Source organism: Canis lupus, chromosome 4 (assembly GCF_003254725.2).
Source record: "Canis lupus dingo isolate Sandy chromosome 4, ASM325472v2, whole genome shotgun sequence".
NCBI classification, from domain to species: Eukaryota; Metazoa; Chordata; class Mammalia; order Carnivora; family Canidae; genus Canis; species Canis lupus.
In genome coordinates, this window is record NC_064246.1 from 73,810,266 (window position 1) to 73,836,493 (window position 26,228).

The 26,228-nt window shown below is 41.7% G+C and overlaps 3 protein-coding genes across 33 annotated transcripts in view; 1 reads left to right on the forward strand and 2 right to left on the reverse strand.

Annotated features, from left to right (window-relative positions):
* DNAJC21 (DnaJ heat shock protein family (Hsp40) member C21) overlaps positions 1 to 6,039 on the reverse strand; it is a 44,189-nt gene extending 38,150 nt beyond the window's left edge. For 19 of the 20 annotated variants that reach the window (XR_007410400.1, XR_007410398.1, XR_007410395.1 and 16 more), the window contains exon 1: positions 5,883 to 6,039. Coding sequence is in view for 2 of the 20 variants with exons in the window: in XM_049109380.1 (XP_048965337.1) it covers positions 5,883 to 5,979 (97 nt within the window). In the remaining 18 variants the exon portion in view is untranslated. Of the gene's footprint in view, positions 1 to 861; positions 968 to 4,850; positions 5,271 to 5,882 lie in introns of those variants that run through there. The other variant, XM_025436223.3, reaches the window with a different exon arrangement.
* A 402-nt stretch (positions 6,040 to 6,441) lies between these two features.
* RAD1 (RAD1 checkpoint DNA exonuclease) overlaps positions 6,442 to 26,228 on the forward strand; it is a 61,491-nt gene continuing 41,704 nt past the window's right edge. For 5 of the 12 annotated variants that reach the window (XR_007410402.1, XR_004814860.2, XM_035714938.2 and 2 more), the window contains exons 1-5: positions 9,747 to 9,818; positions 20,322 to 20,586; positions 22,078 to 22,186; positions 23,695 to 23,953; positions 25,957 to 26,055. Coding sequence is in view for 10 of the 12 variants with exons in the window: in XM_035714938.2 (XP_035570831.1) it covers positions 20,392 to 20,586; positions 22,078 to 22,186; positions 23,695 to 23,953; positions 25,957 to 26,055 (662 nt within the window). In the remaining 2 variants the exon portion in view is untranslated. Of the gene's footprint in view, positions 6,757 to 7,464; positions 7,647 to 8,169; positions 8,318 to 9,206; positions 9,819 to 19,756; positions 19,951 to 20,321; positions 20,587 to 22,077; positions 22,187 to 23,694; positions 23,954 to 25,956; positions 26,056 to 26,228 lie in introns of those variants that run through there. The other 7 variants (XM_035714935.2, XM_035714939.2, XM_025436260.3 and 4 more) reach the window with 7 other exon arrangements.
* On the reverse strand, positions 9,365 to 19,718 carry BRIX1 (biogenesis of ribosomes BRX1). The gene is made up of 10 exons (XM_025436256.3): positions 19,475 to 19,718; positions 15,871 to 15,982; positions 14,512 to 14,555; positions 12,800 to 12,870; positions 12,486 to 12,535; positions 12,285 to 12,358; positions 12,086 to 12,136; positions 11,853 to 11,954; positions 10,015 to 10,143; positions 9,365 to 9,776 (listed from the first exon to the last, which is right to left on the reverse strand). Exons 1-10 carry the CDS (start codon positions 19,631 to 19,633, stop codon positions 9,507 to 9,509), a joined length of 1,062 nt encoding a protein of 353 aa, XP_025292041.1. The 5' UTR covers positions 19,634 to 19,718; the 3' UTR covers positions 9,365 to 9,506.

Genomic DNA, 26,228 nt, shown 5'->3' on the forward strand with positions numbered 1-26,228 from the left:
AACTAAAATATTTTGAATCTACTCTGGACCATACCAAAATCGTAGAAGCTGCAACTTAATACTTGCCCCGAAGAGGCCGGAGGTAAAACAGGACAGAAGCCTATTCCCCATGAATAATCTTGCAGCCTTAGAACGAGACCCAAGGGCATCCTGCCTCCCCGTCTTAGGTACCCGGCGTCCAGCCCTTCAGGTGGTTTCTGCTCAACCACTGTCACTGACAGTACCCTCTCAGGGCCAGCTCTCTTTGCTAAGATGCTTTAACATCAAAAGCTCTCAATGTTCTTTTAGAATCACGGTAATTCTAACTTGAATGAAAAACAATCTCCCTCCCCGCAGCCCGGGTGTAAGTGGCAAGTACTACAGCGCAAGTCTGAACCCCCTCCCACGGCGCAGCGCACGTGAAGCCAGCCGACGGCCACCTGCAGGTCCCCCTTCTCCCGCACTACACACTCCCATCTGCCACCGCACACCACAGTCCTCTACTTCAAGCGCAGGAAAGACAGGCGCCAATGGTCAAAGAGCCATTCATCACTCCCTTCTCTTCACATTCTACTTTTAATCACTATAGCTCATAATGTTAACTTCTAGCAACAGCAGCACATGACCTCATTGTGAATTTACGGCTGACAAAGTTTCTTGTGTTTTTCATACTGACAAGCCAACTGGTAACTACATAATGGGTTTTTTTAAAAAACTAAGATATAGCTCTGAATCCATTCTGTGGCAGGCACTAAAGGTTAGATCATCCAACGCCTCTCCCCTTTTCTACTGCAGCCTCTACTGTGGAGGCTGACTAAGCTCAAGGACTTGCTTTCCAGCCTCCCTTGCTGCTAGGAATCGGCCATATGACACAGTTCTGACCAGTGGGATGACAGCAGAAGTCTATTAGTATATTTTCCTCCCTTCCTCTTTCTTCTTGTCTTGCATGTGGACATGATGTTTGGTGCCTCAGCAGCCATCTTGAGACCTTGAAGGAAAAGCCAAGAGGTTCACAGAAATATTAACGAATCACTGAAACAATGCAAGGAGGCAGCTACCTCCAAGCCTTCTTGTGATAAGAGAGAGAGAAAAACACCTTAATTTAAGTGATTATAATTAGGTTTTCTGTTCTGTCCAACTAATACCACTAAATTCTATCTCGTCGTGGCCCTGCTGCAATCAGGTTTTAGGTAATGCAGGACAGTCAGTGGTCTATTGTCATTATTTTAAGTTTTGATTACCACTCTATGAAAGATACTACTACTAGAGCTGCCTATCCAGTACCTAGTCTCTCCTTCCTAACAAAACCGTGGTTTTGTTCACAGTGGTAATGTACCTAGTTAAAAAATTCACCTCCCCAGATGTTCTGAAGGATGGGGAGATTAGGTGACCCAGTTTTAGCCAATGAAATATAAACACATGGCAACCAAGTAAAACTTTCCAGGAAAGATTTTATTTTCCATATGAAAGGGATGGGCTTTGGTAGCACTCACCTTACACCCTTAACACAGTCCAAAGTCAGTCTAAGGCCTACAGGTGATTATGAGGATTGAGGCAAAGACTGCTCCTTTATTCCCTTCTTCCAGTAACAGTGAACCCTGATTTTGTGGCAGGTATGGGGTCCCATGATAAAAAACTCCATTTCTCAGTCTCCTTTGAAGCGTGGCATGACTGTGACTACATTCCAATCACTACCACCATAAAAGTGTTATACGACAGCTTTTAGGGACTTCCTTAAAAGGCAACCAGCACACACGCTGCCCCTGCTCTACCCTTTCCTCCTCCCTTCTGCTCCCTGGGACCGCCAATGACCACCCTGGACAGTAAGTGAGGGCCCATCTGAAAGGAGCTAAGCAGAGTCCACAGACCTCGCGGAGGAGAACTGCTCCACCGCAGCTCACCTGCCGGTCTCTGTCTGCACCTCGACATGAGAGAGCAAGAAACTTCTAGCTTTGAAGCTTAACTGTTTATACTCGGTGCAAACACTCAAGCCTTAGAGTCAGGACAATGGAGCATGTCTCTGACCGTTTCATCATCAATAGCTGGAGCTACCAAGATGGGCCCTCTCTGGATTTCTTGCTAAGGTGAGAAAAACAAAACTATTTGGTTTAGTTACTGTAGCCATCGTCCTGTCACATGCAGCTCAACAGTCCAGACATGCTTTAAGGTGAAAGTCATGATTTCTACATCTTTCATGATTCAAAAATACTCATGATTTCTACATCTTCACCAAATCATTCATAAACTTTTTGTCATAAATAAAAAAGCACAGTCCCAATTAAAGCAGAATGGCAGAAAATGCCAGCAAATAAATCTTCCCACATAAAACAAAAAAGGTGACTGGGGGAGGTATGTGGGTGGTTCTTCTTCACCTTTTAATCAGTACTGTACTCTGTTGTCCTGTTTCTTCCCACTCCCTTCCTTCCTCCCCCAAAGAAGTTTGGAGAAAGCTCAAGCTTTCAAACACAGAAAGTCCATCAATGTATCAGCTGAAAATAAGACCTAACTTCTTACTGAAGCATCTTCTTAAATAACTTTTTCCCAGCCTGTCATATGGCTCTTTATTTCACTTAAACATACCTGAACTGGTTGACTATAATGTTAAAGTGAGATTGAAAAGCATAAATGCAATAAGTTAAAAAGCAATAATAAAGAAACAAAAAGCCCACATTTATTATTAGCCACATGTAAAGGCCACAGGTATTGCAAATCCAGTCATCCAAATTTAAAAAGCATTTTCACACTATCCTTTGTGCTTTTCTCTGGATCCACTATGCATACTCTTCTATTCCCTCCCAAACTTTTTTAAGGTGCCTTTTGGAAAATTCCATGGATTGAGCCTTTTAAGTTCTGTCTTGAGGGAAGCCAGGCTTCCTGAGAATACCACTTCCCTGCAGGGCTTCCTCCTGGGGCTCCTTAAGCCACAGCCCTCATACGGCAGGTCTGGTGCTGGAGCTGGCTTCCTCCTGACTGCTGGCCCTTCACTCACCTCCGAGGGCAAACTACATTCCTTCCAGATTCAAACCACTGGCCACCTTCTTCCCCTTCTCACTGTCCACACATCACTCAACCAATCTCCCTTAACTCACTGAGAATTCTAGCACTTGGCTCAGTTTCCATCTGCAGATACTATGATCACCATGGGTGACCTCAATGTACTCTGACCTCCTGGTCTCCCTACCCCCAGTCTTGGTCGCTCCAATCCACTCTCTCCACAATAGCCAGAGATACCTGAAAAATAAATATCTTTGTCTCCTGCTTCCGACTTTTCAGTGGCTTCCCAATGCCCTTAGGTTAAAATCCAATGTACCTAATCCAGTTTACCCCAACCTCCATGACCTGGCTGCTGCTTCTCGGGCCATGCTCACCACTTCCCCTTCCTGCACTCTGCTATGCTTTGTCTTGCCTCCCTCCACCTGTATTAACTGCTTTCTGCCTTTAGTCTTGCCTTAGAGGTCACTTCTCTGGGGATGCACATCTCTCCCACCTACACACAAACCCAGTCCAGGTCAGGCATATGTGCTCATAAGCATCTTCTATTGCCTTCATACCATCCTGATCTCATCAGACTGCAACTGCCTGTTTTCCTGTGACTCTCTGATGACTTTGTGCCAGCAGGGAAGGGACTGTCCCTGTCTCATTCACACATCAAAGTGCTCGTGGCATCAAATAAAAACCTTCCCTTCACAAGGAGTGATCTCACTGGAAGTAATGTTGACCCTACTGAAGATTATGTTCGGTGGCTCAACAAAAAAACAAATACCTTTAACAATGAAAAATGAGCAGCCTTTGTTTTGAAGTACAAATTCTTTTTGGAGCAAACCCCATATGTTAACCTCAGAAACATCTAACACAGAACCCTGCACACAGCATGAATTAAACATTCGCTGACTGACGGACGTAACAAATTAACAAGCCATCATAATCCTGTGTTGCCTGGAGAGGATGTATCCTTTAAGTGTACAGGCATCTTCACACCAAAAGATATTTAGGATGTTATGTTTTATGATGGCATTCAGAGAAGACATGCACATTTCATTTCTAACCAGTTAGGTTTCAAAACAGTTAGTGATGTTTTAATAATGTTTGCATACTTCTTCCTCCCTTCCTTGCACTGATTTCCAATTAATCACCAAATCTGGTAATTTTTCCTTTACAGCATCTTTTCAACCTGGCCTGGCCCTTCCTTCCCACTGACCCCCAGCCTGGTGTGGACCCTTCCATAGTGGAACCTACCTGACTTCTGTCTCTGTCCCTCTGCAGTCCACTCACGGGCCCTCACAGTACCACCTCAAGACAGCTTAATAAAACCAGCCATTATTAGAAAAACAAATTCGACAGTCCTTAGCCTAACATTCAAGACCCTTTACAATCTGATCTTAAAACTACACTAAAAAAAAAAAAATCTTAGTATTATCATCAAAATTATATATGCATTTGGTCACAAGCATCAATCACATTTTTCCAGCCAGAAAAGGCAAGGAATTTCTAACTTCCTTCTAATTCCTACTCAATTTCTGATGAACACCCTTATTACTCTAAGAATATGGTTCAATACTCTTTAGAATTATTCATTTTGGATTTAATTAATTTTGACTTCCTGCTGTGATGAATGTTTAGCTTGCTTACTTTCTTCCTTTCCAATATATATTTAAGTTCCTCCGTTGGTGATCATTACTCTAAGTAACAAATCCATACCTTTATTTCTTGTTCAACCCCAGACATTACCCTTTGACCATTTGGGTCCCAAGCCCCTCCTTCAGCTCTTCTCTCAACACATATTTTCAGATTTCCAATAAATACTGTCCTCAAACTGCCCCTGGACCATCTCTGGTCCACCATGATGCTGTTGCCTCTACTTTTAAGCTTACCTTTCCCAGTTCCATTCCTCTAGGATCCAGCATAAATCTAGGCTCCTCTGCCAAGGGGAAGCCTCACTGCCTCTCAGGACACAGTGAAAAAACTTCGTCCCCAGAATGCCTGGGGCATTTGTTAGTTGTTCTACGAATCCAACTACCAATTGTGTGTGTTGTGCTGTTTTGTTTGCACTTGTATTTAAGATTTCACGGCTTAGGTACAGCATGTTTTCCCAGCAAGACTCTTGGGATCTCTAAGCACTTCAGAATCTTCCTCTGGTGCCTTGTATATACTGGAGGTTCTAGCGCTAATACGTAAACCTCTCAGAAGCCTCAAAAAGCTGAGGTTCAACGACAGCCCTTAGTTTCCCAGTCCGAAACCTCCCAGGAGCCTGACCTACCACCAAATAAAACATCCAAAGGAAGCGTACTTCTAAGTACACGGGCAAGCTTCGCGAGGGAAGCCACCGCCTTAAAAGTCTCGGTCTGCAGGACACCCGAAGGGGAGTCCGGGTCTGAATTTCAACGGCTTACCGGGAAAGGAGTCGGGGCGGGGGGGGGGGGGGGGGGGGCACAGCTACTTAACAGACAGCCTGGATTTCAGTAAGCGGCCAGGCTTCACGCCTGGGCAGCCGGGATTCGGCGATGAAGCTACGGGCAGCTACGGGCAGCTACGGGCAGCTACGGGCAGCTAGGCGGCCGGGACCAGGCGCTCGGGGCCCCGGCCCCCGGGAGGAGCGGGGAAGGCGCTAGAAGGCGCTGCGGGCTGCGGGCTGCGGGCGCGGGGCGGCCGGGAGGGGCCGGGAGGGGCCGGGAGGGGCCGGGAGGGGCCGGGAGGGGCCGCGGGCGCGGGGGCTCCGGGGCAGCCGGGCCGAGGATGCGGCGGGCGGCGGGCGGCGGCAAGGGCTCTGCGCAGCGGCACCTGGCCCGAGCCCGAGCCCGAGCCCGAGCCCGCGGGAGGTCGGGGCCGCCCAGGGCCCCGCAGTTATTCGGGCTGCGAGGGCTGCGAGGGCTGCGAGGGGTGGCGGGGGCCCGGCTCGTAGTTACCCGGGTGCCATTTCAGGGCCAGCTTCCGATAGGCCTTCTTGAGCTCCTCCTCGCTGGCGTCGCGCCGCACCCCCAGCGCTTCGTAGTGACACTTCATCGCCGGGCCGGGCAGGGCGCCGGGGCCGGGGCAGGGGCCCGGGGCGGGGCGGGGGCCCGGGCCCGGGCCGAAGGGGCGGCGGCGGCGGCGGCGGCGCTGCTGGGCCTCCTCGGCAGCGGGAGCCCAGCGCCCGCACCGGGCCAGCCAGCGAGCGCGGCGGCGGCGGCGGCAGCGGCGCGGGGCGGCGGAGGCGCGCGACGGCCACAGGCGGCGCGGGCTGCGGCAGGCGGGCGCGCGGAGGGGGCGGCGCCGGCGGCCGCGGCTCCGCATGGGCTGGGGGCGGGCCCGGTTCCCGGAAGGCTGCGCGAGGCGGAGGCGGGGCCCGGACAGGTGGGAGGCGGGGCCCGGATAGGCGGGAGGCGGGGCCCGGCCGGGCGGGAGGCGGGGCCTGGATAGGTGGGGGCGGGGCCCGGACGGGCGGGGGCGGGGCCCGGACGGGCGGGGGGCGGGGCCGCGGCGGGCGTCATAGTGAGCGGCACAGTGGGCCGTCTGTGTAAGGAGCGCCAAGTGGGCAGCCTGCCCGAGGCTGATGGGGAGTCTGATGGGAGATTCTGGAAAACACCTTGTTTTCTGAAGATAATTTCTCAGTGGAGCCCCGTTTTTAGAGGAGGCAACTCGGACTCCAAGTAGTCGAGTGGTTCATTCAGGCCTCCCCAACTGCTCAATGGCAGGATTCAGGTGGACCCAATACCGGGTGTAACTCTTCAGTTCTCTCCAGCCGCCACTCATCGAGATCTCTAATACTGCTCAATCTGACCAATATGCAGAGAAATAACGGTAAATATGATGGCCTAAATTGGAACAGTGGGAGACAGCATCAACACATTTTTTAAAACATACCAAATGTTTTACCTCCAATATGGGTAAAATTGTGCTAACCCATCCATCCATTCCTCTCTAATCCTAACTTTCTGGTTTCTAATCCTACATTTCCTAGTATTTAACCATTTTTTCCTTGATCTAACTGATAAGAGTATTACAGGATGGGAGATCCCTACAACTGTTCCAAACAATTTGATAAGGTATCAAAATAGTATTCTAATTATCATTTAAATATGTTGGTGAAATATGCACACCAATGTATTTCATTGTAATGTGGAATGTTTACAAACATCAGTTGTTAGGTGTTGGTTTCGTCAACCATGCATAAAGAGGTTTGGCTCTATTGCTAACATCTATTGTACAAGGTGGTCCCTCGTTTCCCTAATACTCTGCCCTATCAATCAAGACCAACCAACCCTAAACCTCATCAAGTTTTTCCACACCACTATTCAACCAACTCATACTCAAAATTCATACACCTGCCTCCTTTTCAAAGAAGGAAGATACCACACACCACCTTAGTTTGTAAATCGGCAATGGATAGTTGAGTTTGAATACAGGGCAAAATAGAAACTCTCCCCATTTGAGAATGGCTTTGCGGTAGGAATAAAACGTGGCTAAGAAAATAACTTTTTTCCCCCAACTACATCTGGTTTTGTTTAGGACTTGTGAGTCACCTGCCTTTTTCCTCCTGAGAGAAGAGGGAACTCTTTTTGCCTGTAACATTGTACAGCAACGTAAAGACAATTACACTGGATATAAATTTGTTTAAAGAATTACCTTTGTTAAACGAGTTGGCTTCTAAATGAACATGGACTATAAAGACGAATTCTCATTCAAATGAGGTACTCCTATAAATGACTGTAAAAGGGAAGTAATTTGGGACAGGAAAATATGTAGAAACTGATGATCAAAATTGTAAAAAAAAAAATCCATGAAAACTCTACAACACACACCTCAGAATATGTTAAAAGTTTGGGTCTTCACTCAAACTCACAACTTGTTGAGCCAGTTTATTTTATAACCTATAATTAACTTCTTGAGATGTGAGTATTTAAATTCAAATCCTGAATTACAGCTTTTCATCCCGGGCTATATTCAATTGCTGAAATAAATCAGCTTTTTCTCCCCCTGCACTTAACCAGATTTGGTCTTCATTACCAGACACAAGTATTTTAAGTGAACCTCTTAAAAAAAAAAAAAAGTGAACCTCTGAACTGACCTACCTGCTTAATATGAATTGCAAGATAAGTAGCCTAATTTAGACTATTTCAAAATAAAGTGGCCTCATTGTACAATCAAGGCCTTTCTTTGAAAAAAATTAAGAAAAAATGAAATATAATAGAAAATCAATTGTTCTGTCTACAGATTTAAAGAACAAAATTAAAATACAAGTGAGGAACCGGGAAAGATGTATAGAATAACTCAGCCATAGAAGAGCTCTTACAAATTAGTAAAAGAGAACTACAAAAACAAGATTAGTAACAAAAGAAAAACTATTATCTTCCTCAAAAAGGTATTCTTTTTTAACTTACCAAACTGACAATGATTATTTCACTGTTGTCAAGTGTCATTATTTCACTGTTGTTTTAAGTATATGAACTCTGACCTCTGGTGAAATACAAAATGTCTTAACATTCGTATCTTTTGACTTGAGTTCCACTTATACGAAACCACAAGGGTGATATAAAATAATTTACGTCAAGAAATGTTTGCTATAAGCACCCATAAGTTAATAACTGAAATATCCCACAATAGGGGATAGATTGTATAGTTACGGCATAGAGTGGAATACTATGCAATTAGTCATGTTCTATAATAAAGACATGGGGAAATGATTAATATGAAATAAGTGGGTCACAGAACAATACACACATGATCCAATCCTGTTATGGATATGTGTATGTAAATCAGTCTGCCTCTTCAGCAGCTACCTGTCCATGGCCGCTAACACCCAGAATCTTGTCTTTCCCTCTTACTAACTAACCTCCAGGATATAAGCTTCCTGCTTTCTGCCTCAAACAGTTCTTTCATCAGGAGAGAAACTCAAATGTTCCAGTACCCTCTAACTACTGTTCCATTTTCCTTCCTCTTAATTATTAACTCAAGCAATTTATACCCACTGCTTCTAAATTAAATTTGTAATCTACAAAATACTTTCAACAAATATATTAAATCCTTTGATTCTCTAAACCTAAGAATTTTTATTGTGCTCTTTCTTGAGGTGAGGAAAAAGGATCAGGGATTACCTTTTCCAAGGCCTCTTGCATTGGTGACTCAGGGACTCCGATCTCAGTAAGATGTTTTTTCTTTCTACCAGTCTATCTGCAGGTTACCGTCTGAAATTATGCTCTCAAAGTGCCTAAAATTCGTTGTTTTACAAGTAGCAAATGACCCAGTAAATCTGTTTCAATTTCAGCTTTGCTAAACCCAAAATTTAAATCCAAGAAATCAAGGCTAAACCTGAAGTATGCTGAATTTTAAGTAATATCAAACTAGCTTTGAAAAGAAAAATAAATTAATTGATGAGTTCTGGTAATATTTAGAAAAACATACACACCACTGAAGCCACGAAGTTTAATTTGGTTTTTCTGTCTTAAATGCCACACTAATGAGATGTAAGGTAGTCCTGGATAATAAAACCGTATTTACACACTGAATACAAAATAAATATAAAATTACTGAAAAGTTAGTTATCCACTGATTCATTTTGCACTGCCACTGTTCATCTTCTGTTTCATTTTTCTTTGCCTTTTGTAAATCCTTTTCTTTCTTGCCTTCAAATCCACTTTTGGCTCTGGTTTTACCCACTGTATTTCTATCGGCTTTTCATCAGCTGGTATAACAAAAACATCAGCAGTGGGATCGTGTGGAAGAATAGTCTTTGGTTCTTTCTTTTTCATTTTCTGTGCATCTTTCACTTGTTGTTTCTCTTTGTATTTTGCAGCTGTGATGGATCTTATGATACGCCGATGCTAAAAACAAAAAAAAAATATCAGATGCATTCCAAATATATGGTGAGAACATTCACTTACACATTTTTTCCCCCTTCATTCTTGTCATTAAAAAAAGTAGTAATTTGCAAAAATGTGTGCAGAAAACAACAACAACAACAACAAATTTAGTTTCATACTTAACAGAAATCGCTTGACAGAATCATTCTGGCCAGAGTTCTGGGCATTGAGGGACCACCAAACAGCAAAAATAGCTTACCATGTTTGGTGACTGGTAGTTAGGATTTTCATATAAAGTTGGTCCTCCAAAACTTCCCTGGAAAATCTTTATGAGATTTAAGACAAAACGAGGTCCTATTTCTACAAGAGCAGCATCTTCTTCTATGATCTTTAATAAAAAGGAAACATTTCATTTTGGTTTGGATATATTGTTCCTCAAAGATACACTGGTTATAACCTCATCACAACTATGCCCCAAAGAAGTGAGAACCAATTAAATTAAGGTGAAAGTGAAACCTGCCAAGTGCCAAATTCTCACTATTTTCTGAAATAAATTACTAGTTATAGATAATTGTCACGGGAAAATTACTGTTTTTCTCAGTGTTTCTTTTCAAATTGAGTAATTCCAGTTTGGTCCTTATCTTGCTTCTTACAGTGCACATATTCTTGAAAAACTGTGGTTAAATTCATTTTTAAAACTGCGACCACAGTAACAAAATGTATTAAAGTAACCTGTGGAGAACCTTTTTAAAATTTAAGTCAACCCCTAAATTGTGTTTATACATCTAATTCACATTATGTTAAAAGGTATATAAAAGGATACCTGGCCCAATTTATTCGTGAATTAAAGGCAATTTCTGAATTCAAAATACTAGCAATGTTGGTTCATGTATGCCTGCCCTCAGAGGCTAAGGGGATATGTTCAACTCACGTTGCAGGGTGTCCAACATACTACCACGTGCAGGAATGAGCCCAGATTACTTCATATGTTGTCTGAAACTGTCTTGCTGTTCTTTCCACTTCTCTACCTTTCTGATTTATTATCCTGCCGAACTCCTGCTTCAAATTTCCAGAATCACCTCTCCTCCTAAATGAGTCACTGTATGACTCATCTTAGAATTCTCAGTAAATGCATTCTATAGGGATCATGTTTTTCTAAGTCCTAACAATGTCCACTCCCAGATTCCCACCTCTTTGGAGAAACTTTTATTTAGCTAAACATATATAGTTGCTTTTTCTTTTTAAGATTTTTTTTTTTTTTTTTTTTTTTTTTTTATTCATGACAGACATAGAGAGAGAGGCAGAGACACAGGCAGAGGGAGAAGCAGGCTCCATGCCGGAAGCCTGACGCGGGACTTGATCCCGGGACTCCAGGATCGCGCCCTGGGCCAAAGGCAGGCACTAAACCACTGAGCCACCTAGGGATCCCCAACATAGTTGCTTTTTAGAAAACCCTTACTCCATACCAACATAGCCTAGAAATAAGTAAGTAGAGAAGTAGTTAAAGTATGAGACAGTTGTTAATTGCTGTAAGTCTATGAGGGCAAAAAGCTATTTAATATTTTTTTTTTTAATTTTTATTTATTTATGATAGTCACACAGAGAGAGAGAGAGAGAGATAGAGGCAGAGACACAGGCAGAGGGAGAAGCAGGCGCCATGCACCCGGAGCCTGACATGGGATTCGATCCCGGGTCTCCAGGATCGCGCCCTGGGCCAAAGGCAGGCGCCAAATCGCTGCGCCACCCAGGGATCCCAAAAAGCTATTTAAAACAAAGGAAATAAATAGGGGGATCCCTGGGTGGCTCAGCGGTTTAGCGCCTGCCTTTGGCCCAGAGCACGATCCTGGAGTCCCGGGATTGAGTCCCACATCGGGCTCCTCGCAGGGAGCCTGCTTCTCCCTCTGCCGGTGTGTCTGCCTCTCTCTCTGGGTCTCTCATGAATAAATAAATAAAATCTTTAAATAAATAAATAAATAAATAAATAAATAAATAAATAAATAAATAAACAAAACAAAGGAAATAATTATTTGCATTTTCTACAAATTCTATATAATCTACTTCATTTCAAAGTGTAATTAAAAATTAATTAAAGCTAACCTGAAAGTTCCGAAACCATATCCTATTATCCAAAATGGTGAAAGTAAACACATGGTCCACAAATGGTTGGCTTTTGGGATGATACCGTGGTGTACTAAAGATCTAGTTAAAAAAAAAAAAAGATATGTTAATTTCTTATTCTACCACATATCATGTATGTTTCAGATAGCTAATTAACAAAAAGTCCAGAGATACTCCTGTTATTAAAAATACTTTCTAGAAAAGATATTTACCTGAATTAAGAGTTCTTTTAACAAAGCATAATGTGGTAATTCATCAAAAGCCTACAAAAATAAAGTGAACATATTATTTGACAACAGTGTCTTAAAATTGTATTTTTAAATTTTAACTAACTGAACTACACAAGCATGTCCACTAAACAACTATGCAGAGTAAGAAAATTAGACCTCACACACTAAATGAGAAACTTACTGGGTCAAATGACAAAAGGGGCCGAGAACCTTTCAAACAGTTTCCAGTCATCTTTAGCTCAGCTAGGGTATGAACTAGAAAAAAATATAACAAAAGTAGCTATAACTTTGGCACAATTATCCCAAAAGCATGATTTTCAATTTTGTCATAAAAAATTTTTAAACTAAAAAAAAAAAAAAAAATTAAATTGAGTCAACTTACTGTTTTGAACAAGGAATTTAGCAGATGGTCCATGAGGTGAATTTGAAAGCCTGAGAAACATGAAATTGTTCAACTAAATAGAATTTAGAATATAGTAAACTACTTCACAGTTTAAAAGACATTATGCTGTGCTTATAACATCCATATATTAAATTTTCTTTAAAGGTTTCAACTTCTGTGAAATCAAATGACTTTGCTTCATCCCCTGGCCCAATCTTTTAACATAGAAGACTGAAAGCAGTCTGCAACCTAAGAGATACAAATAAGTCCATTTACAAGAACAGTTCTACCTAAGTCTCAATACATTCTCTTACCACATATAGAGATCCTGCTTTTTCTTAGCTTCAAAATAGATACATTTATTGCAGTTTTTCATTTCACAAACCTAAACAAAGTATAGAAACATGAAATAGATAATAAAAATGAGAACCAAAGCATTAATATCTAGATTCCCCCAAAAATACTTAAGCAAGTTAATAGGCTACAAAGGCCTAAATCTAGGTAAATTCACAAAAGGAAACATTTAAAATCCCTCTTAGGTATTCTAAGGCAAACTAGACACTCTGGCTTTTCTTCTGTTCACTGGGAACCCTATCTCCCACCATACTCCCATGTACAACCTACAAAGAGTAAAAAAGGATGCCTTAGGGATAAAGCACACTACATTTAGCCTCACCAATCTTAGGACACACAGTCCTTCAAGAATCAACTACATCCATTATAATGGTTATTTTTATTTCTAACTCTTTAGTGTTCTGATTTTTAAGCTTAAGAAATTTAAGATTTTTCTTCCTAATCTATACTATCATTTCTTGATTTCACTTCTGTGAAATCACTAAGGGATGAAAGGCAAAAGTTAGAAAACCTATTTAAGTTGAATTAAACTTCTACATCTTGACAGTTTATATTACTGTAATATTCCTAAAGTAATATAGCATTCATCAACTCTCAACTACTTGTGACTTTAAACCTAACAACTTTAAAAAACTCTTAGGTCCACTGCTTTTGTTTCTTATTGGATTTAGAACAACCAACACTTATTGGTTGTTTTCTAGTTTAGCCTCAGTTGCTGGAAACTCAGACCCTGTGTTTTTCACTTATCTTCACTTGAAATCATACTTGTTTGCGGACTAAATCCCCCATTAGAATATAAGCCCGACTGGACGACAGGGGCATTGTTCTGTTAAAACAGTTTTCACAGCCTTGAAGTAAGGCCATATATAGCACGGGCTCAAAAATTCAAGCTAAATGAATAAAAGAAGCCTTTCTAATAGTGAAAGAAAATGATCTAAAAATACAATTCCTCTAAATTTTTAAAAGTTGGCTTTAAAATATAAGTTTAGGGGCACCTGGATGGCATAGTTGGTTGAGTGTCTGCCTTCGGGTCAGGTCATGATCAGGTCCTGGGGTGGAGCCCCACATATTGGGTTCCCTGCTCAGCAGGAGCCTGCTTTTCCCTCTCCCTCTGCCCCTCCCCTGCTGTGCTGTATCTCAAATAAATAAAATCTTAAAAAATAGTAAGAAATAAAAGTTAAGTATCCTCAACAATACTTTAAAAATTAAGAGCAAATACCACGTGTATCACCACTTTCAATACTGGCAAAAACATTTCTAAAATGTGTAGTTTTAAAAATATTTAATGGACTTTTAATTTATTTTGTACGTGTTGGTAGTTTTTAAAATAAGTACCCACTATAAATTTAGCACTGTATTGTACCTGATGAGAAAAAAAAAATAAAAGAGAAACTTTGTCCTTTAGAAATGTCAATGTTTGGTGAGGTAAGACAAATATAAGAATGACCAAGAAATAATTTATACTGAATCACTAAACTGTGAGAGATAGTGAGTATATAAAAATTTATAAGCAAATCATTGAAGAGTTAATAAAATGTCTGAGCTATCTTTTACAAAACAATTTAAAAGTCATTGAATAACTTATTGTATAATGAACATCTTTAGCATCCCAAAATATTTTTATTCCTAAACAGTGTTCCTATATTTTACTTGAACTACTATCTAAAATTACCTCATTAATGACAAACAATTTGTCTTTACGATCCATTTTTGTATCTAAAAAGAAAAAAAAGAAAGTAAGTAAGAGATTTCAAAGCTACTTCAAACAAATCACACATGCTTTCTAAAAAAGTACTGTTTTTACAATCTTCAGTTTAAGAGATTTTATTAATTTTCAAAATTATTAGGCCTAAAAACACATGACCTCTTTAAAAATCTTGTTACTTTTTTTTAATAAAAATGACTGAATAGAAAACAGTCCCACAACGGGCTCCCTGCATGGAGCCTGCTTCTCCCTCTGCCTGTGTCTCTGCCTCTCTCTCTCTTTCATGAATAAATAAAATCTTAATTAAAAAAAAAAGAAAAGAGTCCTCAAGAATCATAAACTATGTTCTAAGCAGTGGTCTCCTGTCAACTTTACATGTTCTATAAGTCCCTTTCAAATATGGAAACACTCTTACAAACAGAACACTATGTTCTAGGATTGCAGTTTAAGGAACACTTACTGAAGAAAACTAAAATTTGAACTGAAGAAGATTTATTTCAATTTTGAATCACAGTTGTCAGGAAAATGGATTAAAAAATGGTTTTAGATCACAAAAAAAAAATTAAATCTCTTAGAGATATGAAGATGTAACAGCAGACTTTGAGAAACAGTGGTCTAAGAAACAAAATTATTATCTAGAATTAAAGCCAAAAGCTCCCCTCAACAAAGGCACAAAAACAGCTCTATGATGGTACTGCCGCAGTTCTAACTTAAAACTTCATTTGCCTGAAAGATACACCATCACTAAAAAGAATATTTTGGTATTTAGAAGTAGGCTGAGCCCCACCTTAAAGGTGCTTCAAATCCCACTATGGTCTATTAACTTTTAAATAAGAACAGGTTTTTGTTTTTTTAATGCAGATAGTGGGGGACCTGGATGGTTCAGTGATTAAGAGTATGACTGTCCATCTCAGCATTGTGTGTGAGTTCAAGCCCTGCACTGGGCTTGGGCTCCACTCGGAGTATGGAGCCAACCTTAAAAAAAAAAAAAAAAAAAAGCAGATAGCAATACATAGCAGTCACCAATTACTTGGAAGGACAAACCAGCTTATCACATCTGAGAGCACTACAATGAAGGCATTCCTGGACCTTCAAGAAATGTTTTGATAATAATAGGATACCTGAGAAAGTGAAGGGAATGTTTAATGAATTTTGCAAAGCATTTCTAACAAAATGTGAATTGGAAAAACCTTATCACTGTTCTGAGGCAACAGAGTTCTTTACCTGATAAGGCTGAATAAATGACAGGTTAAACAACAATTTAAAGTGAGAATATATAGACAAGTTTATAAATAAGAACTTTTAAAGTGTATGATATAAAAGCACCTGCTTTAGAATGAGGCATCAACATTCTCAAATCTTGCATTAAATGTCTTGTTCTGAAATTTATTCCTCTGGAAGAAAAGATGAGAATCCGTTCCTTATTTTTCCACTTGCCCTAAAGAAAAAGAAAATGTTAAAATTTTTAAAGCTCATACTGAACCTACCTTGGTTTTTTAAAGATAGTTTAAAAGTATCTAGTTTTTAAATACTCCATCATCCTCTAATGTATCAAGACTATATCCTTAATTCTGCCTCTCTCTCAGGTGTATAATTCAGGGAACTGAGATGTTTAACTATATATACAATCTTTCCATTTTTTTTTTTTTTTAAGATTTTATTTATTCATGAGAGAAACAGAGAGAGAGACAAAGGCAGAGACACAGGCAGAGGGAGAAGCAGACTCCATGCAGGGAGCCCGACGTGGGACTGGAGCCCAGGTCTCCAGGATCAGGCCCTGGGCTGAAGGCGACGCTAAACCTCTGAGCCACCCGGACTACCCTCCACTCCTGATTTCAAACAAACTCCTCAGTCAAAATTCCTTTCACAAGAAAACTTTAATATTAATTTAATATTTACTAGATTCCTATCAGGAGTCAGGCACTGTTCTCATATGGGAAAACAGAAAACAAGCAAGCAATAAAAAAGACATGGAGTGGGATGCCTGGGTGGCTCAGTGTTGAGCACCTGCCTTCAGCTCAGGTCATGATCCTGGGGTTCTGGGATACAGTGAGTCCACATCAGGCTCCCCTCACAAAGCCTGCTTCTCCCTCTGTGTCTTTCATGGATAAATAAAACAAAACACAACAAAACAAAACAACAAGGAGGCAAGAATAGTGTGAAACCCTTATTTCAATGCTTTGCCATTTTCATTTTGTCTATTGTATATGACAGATAACAACATGGCAAACCATCATGGCATCATGTGATGATGCAAAAAAGCAAACTTTATTGAAATAAAGTCTTATAGATGAAGTTATATCTATAATTTTATCTTATAGATGAAATTTAGATCCCCTATCTAAAAAAGCAAGCTAAAATAGCCCTTGGTTCTAATAAAATAACACAGCCAATGGAAAAGTTAACTCCTTGTATATAAGGTAAGTAGAGACAAATTAATAATCATAAAAAGCTTCCAGGTAGCAGGCCAAACAATCCTAACAATCTCTCAGTGGTATTCACTGACCATGACTGCCTCCCAGAAATGCTTTCCTTGTCTTTCTTCACTTTTGGTTTTCCTTCTTCCATCTCTCCAAAACCTCCCCTGATGCTATAAAGATATTTCCTGGGCAGCCCCTGTGGCGCAGCGGATTAGTGCCACCTGCAGCCTGGGATGTGATCCTGGAGACCCGGGATCGAGTCCCATGTCAGGCTTCCTGCATGGAGCCTACTTCTCCCTCTGCCTGTGTCTCTGCCTCTCTCTCTCTCTCTCTGAATAAATAAAAAAATCTTTAAAAAATAAAAATAAAAATAAAGATATTTCCTAGCCTTCTTCTCTTGGTTTCTTCTTCTCTCCAGAAGTGAGTTCTCATAATCATTCCATAGCTTCAACTGTCAAATGTACAGAAATGTAAAGAACTCTCACCACTTTTAATAACCCAAGTATTTGACTTAATACTACCTCAAATTCAACTCTAGAATACTAAACATTAAACATAGCAAATTTCCTGTTTATTTTTCTAACGATGCAACCATCATTTCCATCCCCCAGGTTTTGAATCATCTATTTGCTCTATTCTCCTGTATCATAAGCACTACCAAATGCTGTCAATTTCTTTCTCAAAAGAACTCTTACTCCATTCCCGTTCACAGTGCCTGAATTCAGATCCTTATCATGTCAAATCTCCTAAATGGCTAGCCTTCCCAGACAGGAGTTTCTCCAATTAAGTTTGGCCAACTAGCACCAGCTTAATTTTTTTTTAAAGCACTGTTTCAATCATATCCTTAGCCTCCCAGGATCTTCTAAACAAACTCCAAAGAACATAGCTTTAACACTAGATCCTAAAATACATCTCTATTTTTCCCTCACTAATTGCCCTAAATCAACCCTACCTTTGAGCTAACTGGCTCGTTTTTTCAGATTTTCTGCATTTTTCCTCCGCTTCAATGCTTTTGATCATTTTTTCTTCTTTGCCACTGTATTGTTCCCTCTCATTTTTGAAAACTGAATTCTGAAATTGTGCGCTTACTTTGAGATCCAGCGCCAGGGCTAAATCTCATGATCCCTTACCTGACTTGTCTTAGGGTAAGAGAGTAACCTCTATCTTCTGTACTTCCACAGAATTTCTCATTTTATGACTCATGTCACATATACTATCATATTTCCTTCCAGGTTAAGGGAAGAGTAGCAGCACTTTCAACTTTAATTTGAAAATCTTCTAGAAGTCCAGCTTATTCGTCACAAAAATTAAATCACATTTTCTTCCTCTCAGTTTGCAGATGACAAAGGAGCTCAAAATATGGACGTTAATTAATGTCAGGGCTAGAATTTAAACTCGCCTTTCATTCCTCAGAGCTAACTCCTTTCCTAGTGCTTTCCACCATACACTGTCATTTATCACCTACTACCTGCCAGAGTACTAACTAGGCTAAGGGCCAGGAAAGTTGAAAGAGAACCAAAACAGAAATAAATCAAAGACCATTTCTGCCTCCACAGTATCCAATCTAGGGTAAGGAAAGGAAGGAAGGCCCAACAACTTGTGTTCGCCTTCTTCTGAATACAAACCATAAACTTACATGAATTCTTAGTTTCCTTCGAAACTCCCAACACTATCGGAAGTCACATTCTGGTTTAGCAATCCCAAAGCCAGAGGAGGCCTGACTGCGTACAGCGCTTGACATGTGACAGAAGTGTGAATACAAGGAGAGTTCATTCTATCTAGTCTAGCTTCCAACATCCCTTAAGAGTTAAAAACCTGATCAGACCAGTCAAAATCATTGTCCCTAGGACAGCAAGTCTTCAAAGGACCGCTTAACAAGCTTCAGGATCCCCGACTGACAGTAGCTGACTATGGCGGAAGAGCAAGATAGATAGATTAGATAGATGGATGATGGGTGGGTGAATAGATAGATGGACAGCAACTCTTTAAAGGACCGCTAAACAAGCTTAGACTAGATAGATAGATAGATAGATAGATAGATAGATAGATAAAGATTAGATAGATGGATAGATACACCGCAACTCTTTAAAGGACGCTTAACAAGCTTCAGGATCCCCGACTGACAGTAGCTGACTAGATACTGGAAGATTTATACCCGATAGCGAGAAATAACTTTAAAAGGAAAGGTAGTAACACCCCCAAGAAGAAGAAAAAAATGAAGGAGACGACACACCACGGGACGGAACACCCCAAAGGCCGCTTCCCTGCGAACCCCGCAAGAGCTCCGAGGCCCGCCCGCTTCCTCGGCCTTGGCCTCCGCGAGGGCGGCCACGTGCACGAGAACCAGCTGTAAGCACCGTGGTCCGTCTGACCGGGAAAGAGAGCCGAGGCCGAGCTCTGGCAACAGACAGGCAACTCCGAAATCTGCAAAGCTCTCACGAGGTTGGCGGCCCCAGGGAAGGCGCCAGAGCCGCAGGCGCTGGTGCAACCCGGAGGTTATCCCTCTCTACCTTGCACACGGGGCCTGGGATACGGCCTCTCTCCTCTTCCTCCGCCTCTTCTGCCACGTCGCCCAGCTTAGCTGGCTGCTTGGAATCTTCTTGGTTCTTTCTCGGTCTCTTGGCCTGAACCGCCAGGCCTCCACGCCGCTTCCTCTTGGCCGCCGCCATCTTGCCCGGTCGCCTTCGGTCTCGGCTTTCCTTCCGGCGCGGCCGCTCGCTCCCCTTTCCGATCTCTATGGTGCTTTGCGCCGGGCCCCGTAGTCCCCCCGGCGCGGTGGTAGGCTCTTCCGGTCTCCGGTAGGACAGGCGCGGCGCTCTAGGCCGCCTCCAGCTCTGTGGTGACGGTGGCCGAGGTGGCCGTCGGGTCTGAAAAGAGCGGCGGGAGCCGAGCGTTTCCTCCCCGGCTGCCCGGGAGGCGCGGCGGGCGGGCCTGCCGGGGGGCCCGGCTGCGGAGGGCTCCCTGGCGCCCGGATCCCGCCACAAAGGTGAGGTTTCCGCGTCCCGGGATCCCGGGACTGGTAAAGAGATGCCGCGTGTGTGCAGGCTGGGGAACGGGGTTGCCTGGGGCCCGCGCTCCATCCCTGTTCCGTTAGCGGCAGAGTTGGGGGGCGGGGAGGCCCGGTTTGGCGCGGAAACTGGTCCCCCGGGAACTGCGGTGCTCACAACTTGCCCTGTGGTGCTGGCCCCTTGCTAGAGGCGGGGAAATCGTAGCTTGGAGGAGTCGTTCCCCCCCCAGAGTCACAGAGAGCCGAAGTGGCAGATGTGGGGTTCAGCCCTTGCCCGGCGGAGTTGGGTGCCCGGGCCGCCTCCGCCCGCCTTGCCTGCCCTGCCCTGACCCGAGTCTTGCGGTCCTCAGGGCTTCGCCGACCCGCAGCGGCGCGTGTGGCCACCGGGAGCATCCCCTGGGGCCGCAGGAGCCGAGGGCGATGCCCCTCCTAACCCCACAGACCCAAGAGGACGGCGACTACAGCCTGGTGGCCAGCCTTGACAACGTCAGGCATCTCTCCACTATCCTGAAGGCTATTCATTTCCGAGATCATGCGACGTGTTTCGCCACTAAAAACGGAATCAAGGTTACGGTGGAAAATGCAAAGTGTGTGCAAGCAAATGCTTTTATTCAGGTATGGAAATAGGCGTCTCTCTCATTTCTTCTTCTTTTTTTTTTTTTTTTTATTCGTAAGAGACACAGAGAGAGGCAAGCTCCATGCAGGGAGCCGGACGTGGGACTCGATCCGGGGTCTCCAGGGTCACGCCCTGGGCTGAAGGCAGGCGCCAAACTGCTGAGCCACCCAGGGATCCCCGAAATAGGCGTCTTTTTTTTTTTTTTTTTTAAGATTTATTTATTTACTTATTCATGAGAGAGAGAGAGAGAGAGAGAGGCAGAGACAGAGGTAGAGGGAGAAGCAGGCTCCATGCACCGGGAGCCCGATGCGGGACTCGATCCCGGGTCTCCAGGATCACACCCTGGGCTGAAGGCAGGCGCCAAACTGCTGAGCCACCCAGGGATCCCCGAAATAGGCGTCTTTTTTTTTTTTTTTTTTAAGATTTATTTATTTACTTATTCATGATAGAGAGAGAGAGAGAGAGGCAGAGACAGAGGTAGAGGGAGAAGCAGGCTCCATGCACCGGGAGCCCGATGCGGGACTCGATCCCGGGTCTCCAGGATCACACCCTGGGCTGAAGGCAGGCGCCAAACTGCTGAGCCACCCAGGGATCCCCGAAATAGGCGTCTTTTTTATTTTTTAAATTAATTTTTGCCTGTTTCTTATAACTTTTTTTTTTTTTAAGATTTTATTTATTCATGAGACACACAGGGTGAGAGAGAGAGAGAGGCAGAGATACAGGCAGAGGGAGAAGCAGGCTCCATGCAGGGAGCCTGACATGAGACTCATCCCAGGTCTCGAGGATAACACCCTGGACTGAAGGCGGCGCTAAACCGCTGAGCCACCCAGGCTGCCCCGAAATAGGCGTCTTTTAAGTGATTTGCCAACAGTCCTACAGATGGCAGGTGGCCGCGTTGGGATGAGAACCCAAACATTTGTTTCCAGAGTATATGGTTTTGGCAACTACTTCCCTTTTCCCTTTTATTGGTTATAATCCCTCCTTACAAAGTGATACATGTATGGCTCACATAGGATTTCAAATTTAATCCAACATTTTTTTTAACACTTAAGTGCATAGTGTAACCTCAGATATAGAGGGATAGATAAGACGTGGTTCTTGTCCTCAAAAGAAATTGAAAATCGGTATCACTGATGCATTATCAGATTGTTTGGCTGTTTTCCGAAGGACTTGAGCCCTACTGATGGCCACAGAAATGAGACAAGGGGAAGTCACGTGGGACAATAGTTTAGATCCAAGAACCTAGATGAAGGACCTTTCCTGAAGTTTTGCATGGTACTGAAATCAGTTACACCTTAACTACCGAGTAGTAGTATTCTAACTAATAATAGTTGAAAAAAGTCTTAAGATGTTTTGATCGGTAATCAGAAATTATTTTCATGGGGTTAGCGTAACATTGTTATTTTTAAAACATATAAAGTGAAATCTAGAAACTTTTATGTGAGTTTTCATTAATATGTATACATTTTTATGTTTACGTTTTTTCACAGGCTGGAATATTTCAAGAGTTTATAGTTCAAGAAGAGTCTGTTACTTTTCGAATAAATTTAACTATCCTTTTAGACTGTTTATCTATTTTTGGATCAAGTCCTATGCCAGGTGAACCATTCTATTATCATTATAATGACACAAAAGCATTATACAAATGGTCAGAAAAATACAGGAGAAGTTATTAGAAGTAATAAACAATATCTTAGAAATTGCAAATTTATCATTGGTCATGATCATGGATTTCAACTTCTCACATTAATAGGAAGTATGCTATGTTTTTTTCATATTTACAAAAGTGTTTATAATTTTTTTAATTTACAAAGTTTTAGGGGTTTTATTTCTTTTTTTAGATTTTTTTTTATTTATTCATGAGAGGCAGAGACATAGGCAGAGGGAAGGGAAACGCGGGCTCCCTGTAGGGAGCCGGATGTGGGATTCTATCCCAGGATCCCGGGATCACGCCCTGAGTCAAAGGCAGACACTCAACCACTGAACCAGCCAGGACCCCCCGTTTTAGGGGTTTTAAATTTGAACTGACCAAGAGAAGACTTTGAATGTGTATTATCTTTAACATTGTAAAATATGTATTAAATGGTGTTTTCCCCTAACTTGTTCAGAATTATACAGTTTAGTGGCAGAGAAAAACAGAAACTAATTCTCACACCTAGTTTACTGTGTTAAAAAAGTGTTTGCTTTTATTTCTTTAAGTCCTATTTATAAATTGTCTATTTCCTGAAATGTTTAATTTTAAAATATTTACATGTTTTATTTTTTTTAGGAATAGTGAATTCGGTTGCTATGGATATAAAACTACAAGGAATCCCCAGAAGAACGATTTTATTTCACAGGAAAGGAATATGGAGATTAGCTAGGGAAAATTCAGTTGTGGTTCTTTAGAAAATATATTTTAATTTTGTACTGACAATTCCGTTATTGTTAAGTATACATTTTTCTAATGCAGCATTCCCTAGCTGGTTTTTCATAAAAGCACCTGCCTTCCCCTATTCTTCTTCACTGTAGCTCTCCATCTAGTAAGAGGAAGGAGCTAGAATGTCCCATCCTATTCCTCCTCCTCCGCTAGTGATTTGTAGTGTTAAAACCCACACTACCATTAACCACCTTCTCTTTTTCTCTCAATTTGATCTTAAAGTTTGAGGAAATGTAAATAGTATCTCCCAATAGAAAAGGTTGGAAGGGTCCTTACACAGTAGATACACTGACATTATCAAAGCAGTCTACTGTCGTGCACATTGTACCGTTGAGAAAGAGCATAGTTTATTCTGCAGTAATTCTGTTACTTGCAATATTGGTCCATGTAGATTCTTCATCCTGAAAATTGTAGGTATATAAAATCAATAAGCTATTTCTGAGGTGTTTTTGGCAAACTGGAAAATGATTTCAAAGAGTAAAATTTTGTTCTGGTTCCTAGTTCTGTTATTATTTGAATTGCCTACATATGTCGTCAGGGAAAATATGATCCCTTCTTATAAGGAGATAGATATAGATATATGCTAGAAATTGGGCAGAATAGAATAATCTTCAAGAGTTGTAATAATCTTAAGAAGCTGAGCATACATTATAAAGCTAAGCCCAACATATGATTTATTACCTTGCAGGGACTTTAACTGCACTTCGGATGTGTTACCAAGGTTATGGCTACCCTTTGATGCTCTTTCTAGAAGAAGGAGGAGTGGTGACAGTCTGCAAAATCAATACTCAGGAGCCGGAGGAGACTCTGGATTTTGATTTCTGCAGCACCAATGTCATTAATAAAATTATTCTGCAGTCAGAGGGGCTCCGTGAAGCATTTTCTGAATTGGATATGACGAGTGAGGTCCTACAGATCACCATGTCTCCCAACAAGCCTTATTTCAGGTACTTGAACACAGAGGGCAATGATAGTTAATATTGTAGTCTGCTCTTTCTCTGCTTACACATTTGCTCAGGATGCAGAATTTTTATCATCCCAGCTCATAGAATTTTCAGATCTTTAGAGAGCTTTTACTCTTCATAGTTTTATAAATCAGGAAACCTAAGGTCCAGGAAGATGAACTCAGTATTTAAAGCTTCATAGTTTTGGTTTGTAGGTAAGTAGCCTAGTCTCCTACTTCATAAACTAGAGGTCTTTTCATTGTACTACTTACTGGTATAGATCAAGTTACATCACAAGGAAAATTTGGTCTTAAACGTTTGGGAAAGGTGTTTGTATCTCTTTCAAGTTAGTACAGGATACAGAAGGAAGCAGATGTTTTCTGTACATGGTTCATTCACTGAGTATCTATTAGTCACCTCCTGTGTGCATGTCTACGTTTTAAAGCCCCTAAGAGAGGAACAGCTTAAAATCATGATGAGGAGAAGATATATATGACACAGCATAAAAGGAGCAGAATTGCATGCCACTAAGTACCAAAATAATTAACAGAGACGCCTAGGGAACAGTACTTGAGTACTTAGGGGGTATTGATCAAGGTAAGCTCCTAAGGGAGGGCAATTTTCAGCAGAAATACAATGTCAAAAACTATCAAGCTGTTCCTGGTATTTTGAACCAACAAATTATGAAATTTTCAGGATTAGAATCCATTTGGAGAGAGGATTTAAATAGTTCTTCTGTTTTGAAATACATCAGAATATTAAAGTGTAAAGGAGGAAAAAATATGAAAGAAATGTTCTTTTTACATCTACTCTAGAAGCTGTGGGCCCTTATGACATTCGGCAGTTACAAATTTGAATCAAGGTTGGTTACATTGTTAACCAAAATGGTAAATCAGTGAAACCCTACTTAAACAGTGATATGAATTAAAATTCTGGGCACTTAAACAGCATATTTTAGAGGATCCTCACCTGAGTGATGCCTGTGCTGACACAGGTAACTAGATGGATCATGGTATCTTTCATCTCCAGTATGAAAAGTGATTGGGTCATGTGGAACTGGGAGTTGAAATTTTTCTCTGGATTTGTTAAATTTGAGGTGTCTGTAACACTAGGGAGTAGTTTAACATACAGAGTTCAGGGGATAGGTCTAGACTGGAAATTTATTTATTTTTTTAAAGATTTTATTTATTCACAAGAGACACACAGAGAGAGAGAGGCAGACATAGGCAGAGGGAGAAGCAGGATCCCAGGGATCACGCCCTGAGCCAAAAGCAGATGCTCAACCGCTAAGCCACCCAGGCGTCCTTAGACTGGAAATTTAGATTTGGGAGTCCTCGTCATGGCTGGGCATGGATGAGATGGCTCAGAGAAAGGTTACATTAGAGGAGAGAAAAGGTGGCGCCTGAGGAAGACCAGCAGCCACTGTGCTCACAGTACTTACCAATGTGTTAACCCCACAGCAAATAATCAATACATTCTTGCAGATTAAACCTTTACATTTAGAAATTGTCTACACACAACCTGCTAATACTGCCAAGCAAGGAAAACCATGAAACAGCCTGAAGAGAGGTCTAAGATACAGAAAAGCCAGGATTCCTGGGTGTGGCGGTAAGGATGGGGAATAGGACTCCAGGCTTGCCGATGAGTTAGCTCAGGGTCTTCCATCACTCCTCAGCTCTCTCCTTTTGTATTATTTCTGATTTAAGGATGGGGAAAGGTATCAGAATAGAATTAAGGTAATGAAATTGAGGCAGACAACCCTGGATTCCTTAGGTGATTCATTTTTCCAAAGCTGTTTATTAGGTGCTAGATCTTCTGACCTCCCACTGCACCCTGCAGGAATCTTTATTACTGTAATTGGTATAGTGTATTGTCAGCATTTGTTTACGTATCTGTTTCATTCACCAGAATGAGCTTCTTAAGGAAGTGTCTTCTTTACTGAGATCCTAATGGGACTTATTGTTGGACCAATGGATAAATGAATCGCTCATTTTTTTTTACTGTAGGTTATCTACTTTTGGAAATGCAGGAAGCTCCCATCTTGATTATCCCAAAGATTCTGATTTGATGGAATCATTTCAGTGTAACCAAACCCAGGTCAACAGGTCAGTTCTTAATATATTGGTGATGATGGTGAATATCGCATATCTATTAAATAAATGTAAAACTTTGAATCTTGCTAAAGGTATACTATCTAAATAAGTAGTAGAGTGCTGGGTTTACCTGGGGATTTGGAGTTGTGATAGTGGATGAAATTGTAAAAATGAAAAATATTAGC

What these genes read in the sequence shown, in the direction of transcription:
- BRIX1 (XM_025436256.3), bottom strand. Translation starts at nt 19,633, where the DNA reads ATGGCGGCGGCCAAGAGGAAGCGGCGTGGAGGCCTGGCGGTTCAGGCC. An exon ending in AATTGTTTGTCATTAATGAG is followed by an intron (nt 12,871 to 14,511) that starts GTAATTTTAGAT and finishes TACTTTGTTTAG; the next exon opens with GTTTGTGAAATGAAAAACTG. An exon ending in TAAAAGAACTCTTAATTCAG is followed by an intron (nt 11,955 to 12,085) that starts GTAAATATCTTT and finishes TTTTTTAACTAG; the next exon opens with ATCTTTAGTACACCACGGTA.